Source organism: Montipora capricornis, chromosome 3 (genome assembly GCF_036669925.1).
Source record: "Montipora capricornis isolate CH-2021 chromosome 3, ASM3666992v2, whole genome shotgun sequence".
Lineage (NCBI taxonomy): Eukaryota > Metazoa > Cnidaria > Anthozoa > Scleractinia > Acroporidae > Montipora > Montipora capricornis.
In genome coordinates this window covers 30,819,485-30,829,273 of record NC_090885.1, presented here as the reverse complement: position 1 = coordinate 30,829,273, position 9,789 = coordinate 30,819,485, and the positions used below count along the sequence as shown (strand labels likewise).

The following is a 9,789-nucleotide window of genomic DNA, read 5'->3' as shown; positions in this document are numbered from 1 at the left end:
ATCCATAACAAGTCTTCTATAGAATGTTTGATGACCGACTTATGGTCATAGATGGACCAGATTAACTAAGAAGTTTGTTTACAATGCTTGTAAATCCTATCTGAGGCAAAACTAGTATTATCTATTCCGGAGGAACTACGTGGGATACGAAATCCGCCTCGTAGGCATGTGGAATAAAAATTGTGAAATCGTTTTCCGGCGATCTAAACAACTGCATTTCCCCTCTAAGGATCTAGTGTCCTTTCCATTTGAAGTCATTGTAATTTCCCGAGTTTGAGACTGCTGACTAAGAGACAGAACATGTTGCATGTTTTTGAATGGGCCATGACACTAATTTGAGCCGTTTTAAAAGAAAAGTATGTGAATGAAAATGCCCATGCAAATCCTGCATTTAAGTGCCGGAATATTGATCAATATACCTCTTCAGTGACATAAATGGGTTTAGATAAATTGGAAAAAAATTTTATATGCCAGATAAACCAATTTTTAGCGGAATTACTTTCGGATATTGTGAGGTTTAACATATGAGAATACTACAAATCCTTATCCTTTTTTTCAGTACCGCGCACCCAACGAACATGTTCACCACCTATTATCCTCAGAGGGACATTTCGAAGTGGCTTGTCATGAAGAAAGACTGTTAAACGGAATTCTTCTATCAGCTAGAAGAATTTGATGTGTTCGGATCTCGAACCTGTAAATGCTGAAGTGCCCGAAACGTTTGGGAAAAGGACTATTTTTCCAAGTTGCGGATCTCTGAAGCGATGTTTCAGTGACCTGGTTATTTATGGAAAACCTGACGAAAAGTCTAGAGGACCGCTTGGCCAAACGTCCTGTCGAAATTTGTAGGCAACATTCCATCCAAACAAAATATTTCATGGAAACCTTACGTCAGATGCCCTGCATGCAGATATCACACCGGCTCTTTATATTAACCAACGAAACAATGGATCCAAATGACATAAGTCGTGGTCAAGGTGCATATTAATCCTTTACCCTTTACGTTAGCGAGATCTACTTTTTGCAACATAAAAATTTGTTGCGCATGAAGGTGGTAATACGCGCAGCAAACCATCTCAACTTACAACGCAACATTGTTGCGCGACAAGTTGCACGAAAAATGTTGCCCGTGTTACTGTGGCAAAGTTATATATTAAACCTTTGCCCTTTACATTTTTATCACAAACCGGCATTCCTCTGTCAGGTCACATAAAGAAAAAAAAAAGGAAATTGTGTTGGCCTCCATCCCTGGGGTGGAGTTCGGAATTTAGCACGAAAACAACGATCTTGAAAACTGTCCAAAACAAAGAAAATAGTCTAATCATGAGAGAGCTCCCACAAGAGGGAGTTTGGGAGGATTCCAATCACCAGTAAAAACAAGTCTTAGAAACTACGATCGATATTCCAAATTCCCATAGATTATAAGCAATTGCCGATCACTCTTCATTTCTTTTCTTTATTTTCGACAACGAATCTGATCTTTAATAACTAAAATTTAACTCTGCCTGAAAATTTCACTAGAAACTTAAAATACGCAAGAAAAGTTGTTATTTACTGAGTGAGATCAAAGTTTGTTTACTCCATTGCTTGCATATTGGGTTGGACACGGTTAAAGAGAAATATTCGGCTCTTACCTTACTTAGCTTTCAGCTTCAAAGCATCCAAACTGGCGAAAGAACACTATTCTGCCTTCAAGCACCAACCGAAAAGCAAACAGTGATCTTATATTCTCATTCTTATACTATCTCAAGTTATGCTCATTCTGGATAAGCTCGAAAACAAATAAGTGATAGTACAGTCGTGTTTTAAGCCGATGTAATGTCTCAGCTGTGCATGACATATTATCTTTATAAACAGTTGTACATAAGAAAAGAAACTAAATCTCGAACACTTAAAACGACGGAAATACAGACTTTTCCGAATTATTGGAGGTCAAAATCTTGTGACACCGGAAAACATGGTGAGGTCCTTTACCAGCGCGTGATTGAAGAACGTAATTTCAATTACCTCTCTAGCAATCTACGTCACTTCTTGGGCCTGGAGTTAACATTTAACAACTTAACAGGACTTTAAATAGCTTTAAATTCTCCATATAGTACACACATTTCTTTGTTCAAGTTTCCAAAAGTAGGAAGCAGTTCCGAAGTGTTTGTTGTACTGAACGATAGGTTACAAAGTCTGGGCGATGTTTTTGACTCTTGATAATTCTGTTTTTCACGGTTTTTTACATTTAAGATTTTTAATGCCCTAAGTGGGCATGTCTTTGAGGTCTGTTGTAATCTTATTGTATGTTTTGGCGTATAGTATCGCAGATATTTTCAAAACGTTTGCTGTATTTTCACGAACCTGTAGCACAAGTCAAAACCTGACAAAGAACGACTCGGTAAAAATAATCCACTATATCACACACTGAAACATCTAATAAGCGATTTATGACCTAACTTGAACTGAAAACCAAGACTTCATGGAAAGAAAAGCTTTTTTTCCTCGCCGGGGAAAGTGACAGGTTTTGACTGCAACTGTACAGATACCTAAATTTCGAGCGTTTTCTGTTCCATAACTGACTTAGCAGAGTTGTATGATAAATAAGAGGTATTGCTCCATGAAAAGACGGCATGCTTTTTTTCACCGGTTGTTTTTCGTCGCTCGAGATCTCTCAGTTGTCTGAATGAGCTTCAAAGCCTGTTTGCACAGTGAAATGACTGAGCGTACGTACTACCTTGAGCATAAGAAATAATACGAATTTTTTTGTCAAGAATCAGACAAAGGTCGAGTCCCTTCGGTTTTTTTTGAACCGTTTTCTGTCGCTTTTACAGTTGTCTTTTGAGAGAAAAAAACGTTTTCAGTGGTTGGTTTGGTTGATCAACTTTTTCATCCAACTTCGAACATAAACATGGTTCTTTCTGAAAAATTCTGGTCGTCGAGGCAAACAATATGTTCGAATAAGGCATATCGTCCTTTTCCACACTCGAAGCACTAAAATAAATATAAAATCATAAGAAAATACGATAAAATGCGGTAATTCGATACCCATTTAGTTACCGCATTTTGATTGTATTTTTACATCATTTCATATACATTTTTACTGCATCAAGAGTGTGTTAGAATGGTTGCGTCCGCGCGGAGGAGTGGTGACGAGAGCGGTGGACAAGGCAGAGAAGTCTGGTAACGACTAATCCCAGGAGGCACCACTTCAATTGACCTCTTTAGCTGCTTTCCCATTCCAGACCACGTGATGCTCTCAACGGAATACTTCTGTTTTTTCATAAGTTATTCGTACATAAGTACGTGCAGAAGACGACATTTGAAAGAAACTGTTCTCTAGAGTAACGGTTGCAAAGGGTTCAACCTTCACCATGCAAATTTTAGGATGGAATTATTGTTACCCAAAGAACGCGACTAACATGATACAAGTTAGCTTGAAAAGAGAGTCATGTTGATTCAAGTTTTTTCTCTCCAACGCTTTGGGCCATTAGCTAGGCAAAACGAGCAATGCTTGTCATTCACGATGCTGGTACCAAGCCAAACTGAGGGCCTAAAGCAATCAATTAATCCATCAATCCATTCATCTATAAATTTATCTCTCTTACACAACATATGCTAAATATACAGGTTTCAGCCGGAAAGAGCTTTAGCTATGTAGGAGGGTTGGTGGCCGACTTTGACATTTTTCGGTACTAAAAGAAAACACAAACTGAAGAAACGAAAAAAGGAGATGATAATACAAACAGGGATCCAGTAATTGTTAAGAGAATGTGATAGAAGCTGAATTAATTGGTGAGTACATCGCTTTGTAAAAAAAAAATTGGAGCGGTGTATGTACGACTCGCGTGCTTGATGAAGCCCTTATCGCGGATCATCATCAGCATCTATAGACGAGGCCGAATGTAAAACTGAACAGAGACAACAACACAGCCGCAAATACATTCGATGACCTGTCACAATAGGCCTTCAAACAAAACGGTTGCTCTTGGTGATAACTCAAACTGAAAATAAAGCGTGTGACCCGAACTGGCTAAGGACCTGCAAACATTCATGAAGCACGGCTGTCGCCGGCTAACCTGAGAAATGTAATTAATTAACAGGCGTTAATTTTTATCCGATAACAAATTCGAGCTATGCTTGAAAACAACGACGGTTCCATCAGAACGCCTTGGCATACCTAGACTTATCAGGGATAAATGTCACGTTGTTTGATTAATCCATCGCAATCATACTTTCCTCCCCTTAGAAGCAGTTATCGTTTTTATGCTTCTTTAGTTCGGTAAATTCCAGTTAAAAGGAGTAACGTGATCTCAAGAAAACCCAAGCTAAACGCATTTGCTACTGTATCTGCCATCTGTCCGACAACCGGTTTCTGTCACCTGGTCTCATCAGACGGTCCTCACGAATACGTCATTCGAAAAAGAATTCAGTGACAGAAAACCACCTCATATGTGACTGCGCGTGTCCATAGGAATAGTATAGATGTCAAGAACGGCGTTGCGTTGTCGTGAATATGTAGTAATTGCACTGTGAAAGGTTGAAGAAGAGCTTAAACAGAACTGGATGGAGAGGCAAAACGGCGCCAGCAAATAACAGATAAATTGCTTTCCATCATTCTGCTGCTAAATCGTTCCACTTGATGATGCACGGAACCAATTAAGGCATTGAATTGCGTTAAATACATACAAAAATAGCCTAGCAAAAAAGAAAAAAAAGTAGTATTTCTTCCCGCAAAAATTTGCACGGAGTTAGACACCAGCATATCTTAAACACGATGGGGTAACAATGAATTGCGCACATTAAAAGCAAAGAAACGCCTATTGGATGATTTTTTTTTAATGAGTGGAACCAGCCTAGGCGACTGACAGCACATGAAGAGAAAGACAACATCTACATATCATTCTGGTATAAGAAAGTGGCACTTTAGATTTTAACGTTTGAAACTGAAGCTCATGCATGAACGTCAACGTTTGTTTTTCGCAAACATATCTCCCAGTCACACACGAAAAAAACAAAACCCGTGAAAGCAATCATTGGAATATTCCGGCTCAACACAAGCAATGAACACACTTCGTAGTGCGCAGTGTATTCGTGTTTTCATATGCTTTCAACTATGTATGATAACCTAAGCGTTTCTGTAATTAACCATCCATTTAGCTTGCCGATTGTCAACTGAGTAATTTGTCTATCTATAGCACAACTGGCAGGTTTCTAAAATTTCCATTCTTCCAAGATTAAACTTCTTTAGAATAATTGCTGGAATAATTCGCTGTTTTTCTTGGCGGTTTCACTCGAAGTAATATTCGTTTACGATTTGTTGCAATTATGGACGTTCTTTTTTTTTTCCTTTTTCATGTATCTTGCTCTATACGTCGCAACTGATGAAATCGAACGAGGCGGTTAAAAATATTCCGAAAGCTTCATATTATGAAATATCAGCATTGCAAAACAAACAAAGCGGTATTTAAGTTCTTTTCTGTGAGGTTAAACTTAAGCTTTGGCAGACTGAAATTCGTATATGTCGGCAAAATTAAACCGAAATTTTAGACGTAGTGAAAAATAGACAAAATCCTCTCTATTGTAACAACTTTTTTTCAAGATGTTTAAAAGCTGCAATTGAAGATTTTCAATCTTAAGTCTATAATTTAAAATGAAGAGCTTGTGAAAAGATGTCAGGACATTAGTGATGCTAAAAACGTTTAATTTTCTCGTGAAACAATGAGACACTAAAGGACCTCGCTACGAAAGACCGGGCAGTAAATATCAATTTGCTGACACCTCTTTTATGGCCGCGCCTTATATCCTCTCTCTTTCTCAAAGACGTTTGACCTTTTTCCGCGATCAAAGCATTAAAACCACATCATCACGTGATCTGCGACCAACATAGCTTTGGGTGGAAATTTGTGCCAAGTTTTAAACAAAAAACAGGGCCGAAACCCAAACATTAGCTTGTAAGATTGAGAGCGACACAAGCCGAAACAAAAGCAGTAATTAATCATCCTATTTAGAACTAACAAGGGCGAATTTTCTTTTCTTCTCCACAATGATTACAAATTGGTTTGTTTTGCAAAAGTGAAAGGCAACTGTCAATAGCAAAATCCTTCAATCACAAAAGCGAAAAGGGCCGATTCGGTATGCTTGTTAACAATCGGTAGATCCACAATTCTAGTGTCTCTCCATTACGAAAATGCTTAATGCTAATGATTCTTTAGCGTAGCAGGAGAGAACCGACCTTGATTCCAAAGAAGTTAGCCGGAATCGTTGCTGAGAGTGACAGGTGTAACTCATTTATGCAATGCGCCTGCGCAGTGTGTCTTCCTCAGGTCGCATAACGCAGCTAGCTTGAATTATTGAAGGCACGTGTGTGTTTCTGCACAGCAGATGGCAGCGACAATTAGAAAACTCATACAGATAGAAATTGATCTTACAAACGAGGTCTGTAAACTAAACTCATCCTTATCACTAATGGGAGCATCTTTACGCTCTTTAACAAGATATGGATGGACGAACAAGAAAAACTCTAACGACGACATCAAGACGGGATTTTACGAGAAATTATAAAAAAGAAAACCTATTTACGTTTTACCCAAGAAGATTAAAGTCTTGACAAGGTAAAGTACTTCATGGCGCTGGTGGTAATTTATAACAGCTCAATATACCCAACTTCCACGTCATGTTCTAAGAAAACCTTTCTTTTATTTTCTGTACAGGTCCTAACATATTTTTCTATTTGCCTTGTCATATCTTTGTCAATTCTGAAAAGCATTAATTAATAACGAGAATAATAGAACAACCATCTTCGTAAAATCGAAAATTGCAATCGAGAGAGTGTGAGTTTACTCTCAACGCTTGGCGTACATTTTTTGATAAAAAATACAACACCTGAATTATCGATAAATATCGTTATAGACAAAGATCAAAGATTCGACAGTTATGTCTGTGCTAAAAACAACACAATCGGTCTTTCGCCCGCGCAACTGTTCAAGTGTCCATCGTGCGGTGGCATTGGTGATTGTCTCACAACAGCAGCCAATAGAAATCTTGTGACTGATTTGACATGGCGCGCGTCAAGGCGCTTGAGTGAATTAGCACAACAAACATACGGCGCGAGCCTGGCACAAGGTCAGCACTTCCCCGAGTATAAATTGAAGACTGCGCAGAGTTAGTTTGACTTAGTCAGTGTTGTATCGGGCGAGAGCACAGGACAAGCCATGACTGCTAAGGAAATAGCGAAAAGTTCAGCGTTCACAATTCCTACGACAACAATTTGTTATCCTCGAACTGAGGAAGGAGGCTCGGATGTTTTGCGACCTCCAGCCAAACTATCGCTTCTATCACCTGTGTTGGCAGGGCAAACGCGCCGACGAAGGGCAGCTACTAGCGCCAAACAAAAGGAACCAGCCGTGGTGGCAAGGAGGAACGCAAGGGAACGAAAACGCGTTAAACTGGTGAACGACGGTTTCATGCGGCTCAGAAAACACGTGCCAACGGACCCTAAAAACAAGAAATTGTCCAAAGTTAAAACGCTGCGTAGCGCAATCGACTACATACGGCACCTGCAACATGTTCTGGCAATGGCCAATAAACATCAAATGGAAGCAGAACACGAGGCAGCTGGTCCACAAACCCAGAGTTGGATAACCGCGTCTGACTTTGTAAGTACGACAAATCGCTACGCTATAACTAAGGCCGCTTGCAGATCAAGCGAACGTCGCTTCCTCCCAAGAACACAATTTCAGAGCGACAATACGCTGCTCGATCGCTTAACAGACCAGTACTGTCGATAATCTGTTGTTTTAAAAAAAGGATACAGCACAAGTATTTAGCGAATATTTTAAAGCCAAGACCTTGCTTGCAGCGGCTGTTTCATTGCAGCGACGAAAATGAGACCCGCTCGCCAATATTTGGCTTGAGTTCAACGAAGTCGTCGCCAAGCGCGATTTACTTCAACTTGGAGTCATTAAAATAATTTGGCATCTTTTTGAATCACCTAGCACAGAGTTTAATCCATTGGAAAACTCCAAATGTTTTGGAACAGTTTGTGGCCAGTAACATCATGGGCTCGAGTCTCAAGCGTATTATTTTATTCCAGTTACTTTTTCGTAAACAGTGAGAATATTTAGTATTTTAGATGTCGGTGATTTTGACAATCAACCGCCATACACTCAGGAAGTTGTAACAGTGAGGCAGTTTCCTTTACACAGCAGATGGATTTTATTATTCCAAGAAAATTTTTGGTATATTCAACATTTCTTTCTGAAGAAAACAAGCGTAATACAGCCACAAAATACTTTGATCAACTAAGCGCGTTCTCGAGCATGTCATTCGCCGAGGAAACGCCCAAGAAGTAAATTTGCCTTTGTTGTGAGAATATTGCGTGTGGTTATTTTAAATATATACGAAGCGAGCTCACTTTGAGTTGAATTTTATATCTTATAAAGCTCCAACATTTTCTTGTTCTCTTTTATCAAATAGAAATCCGAAGAGGAATACAAAACCGAATTTGGTAAGACAGTTTTCGCTTGTGGACAGCCCAGAGTACGCGCTCCGCCAACTGTTCCGACGACGTTTTGATGACGAGACGATTAAAAAAAGACGAACATTTTTTTCACTGAAGGATGCTATGGTCAACAAGAATAAACAAATGGTAAACTCACAAGATTCGACACAAGCTATTGAAGACAATCGCAGTGAGGCCAAAACACGCACAAATATAATGTGACGAGAAGAAATTATCTGCAATGGTACCAAAAAGAAGCGTATTTTACAAACTGGATTTATTTCACAGCGACTGAATGCGAAACGAAAATTGGTACCTGAATCACACATACGAGGACTAAATACCAAAAAAAGAAAATTTAAAATAGAATTATTTATACGTAATCTTCAAGCGTTATAATGACAACATGAGCTGTCAAAATTTCGGTTATCTTAGCTTCTTCTTCGACAGCTATAAAATTATTTCCTTCAAAAAGACACTGAATTTTGTAGAAAAAAAAGAGAGGTAATATATATGTAAAATAAATCAAATTGATCGTATTCTCTTACATTCTGCCTGTAAATTATTTTTCTTTTCAGAAAATTTTGCCTTTAACGAGTTAAACTTCAGAAGGAGATTAGATTTGTTGATGGGCAAAGAAATTACGTGAATAAAAAAGATTGATTAAAAAAAACAAAATTTGCGCCTTATTTTTTCGAAAATTCTTCTCGTAAAATGAATTACTGGGAGCCCCTGCCGCAGAGAATTAATAATTTATCGAAAATGACTGAGGCGCTTAAAAGCAAACCGGTCATTTGCATTTTTTAAGCCGAACTAGAATGCACGAGACTTAAAGCAACATGCAAATTGAACGTGAATGAAAAGAAAAACCAAAAGAAGTCCACTTCAATGACGGAAGCAATAATCAAGTCTTTCATCAAGACTGGAAGTAACTGCTAGATTGACAAAAGCGCAAAAAATTTAGAAAATAAAACAAAAAGTTCAATCTTAAGTTTGCATTTTATTCTCTTGCTTTTCAACCGTTTAATTCAATGGTTTTCCAAGATTATCTGAGGATTGTTTTCCATCGCACTTTTAACAAAATCTAAAGCTAACGAATATGTTTTTGTTGGTCATCGATTTCAGAGAGTTCCGAACGAATAAGACACGTGCCAAGCACAAAACCACTGGGACAATTATCTCTAGCTCTAATTGCGCTTCATCAAACAATGCTATGGGCTTGCTAATGCAATTTCGTTGTGTACTGGCTTGTGTGTATTGTGCCGCTCAAGCAAATAATCCATTTCTCCCCGTCACCGTCAAGT

At 38.6% G+C, this 9,789-nt stretch overlaps 1 protein-coding gene across 1 annotated transcript; it reads left to right on the top strand.

The window, feature by feature from the left end:
- Positions 1–6,984: 6,984 nt before the first annotated feature.
- On the top strand, positions 6,985–9,163 carry LOC138042872 (achaete-scute homolog 1-like). The gene is made up of 2 exons (XM_068888919.1): positions 6,985–7,640; positions 8,461–9,163. Exons 1-2 carry the CDS (start codon positions 7,197–7,199, stop codon positions 8,557–8,559), a joined length of 543 nt encoding a protein of 180 aa, XP_068745020.1. The 5' UTR covers positions 6,985–7,196; the 3' UTR covers positions 8,560–9,163.
- The last annotated feature ends 626 nt before the right edge of the window (positions 9,164–9,789 follow it).

What these genes read in the sequence shown, in the direction of transcription:
- LOC138042872 (XM_068888919.1), top strand. Translation starts at nt 7,197, where the DNA reads ATGACTGCTAAGGAAATAGCGAAAAGTTCAGCGTTCACAATTCCTACG. An exon ending in GGATAACCGCGTCTGACTTT is followed by an intron (nt 7,641 to 8,460) that starts GTAAGTACGACA and finishes TTTATCAAATAG; the next exon opens with AAATCCGAAGAGGAATACAA.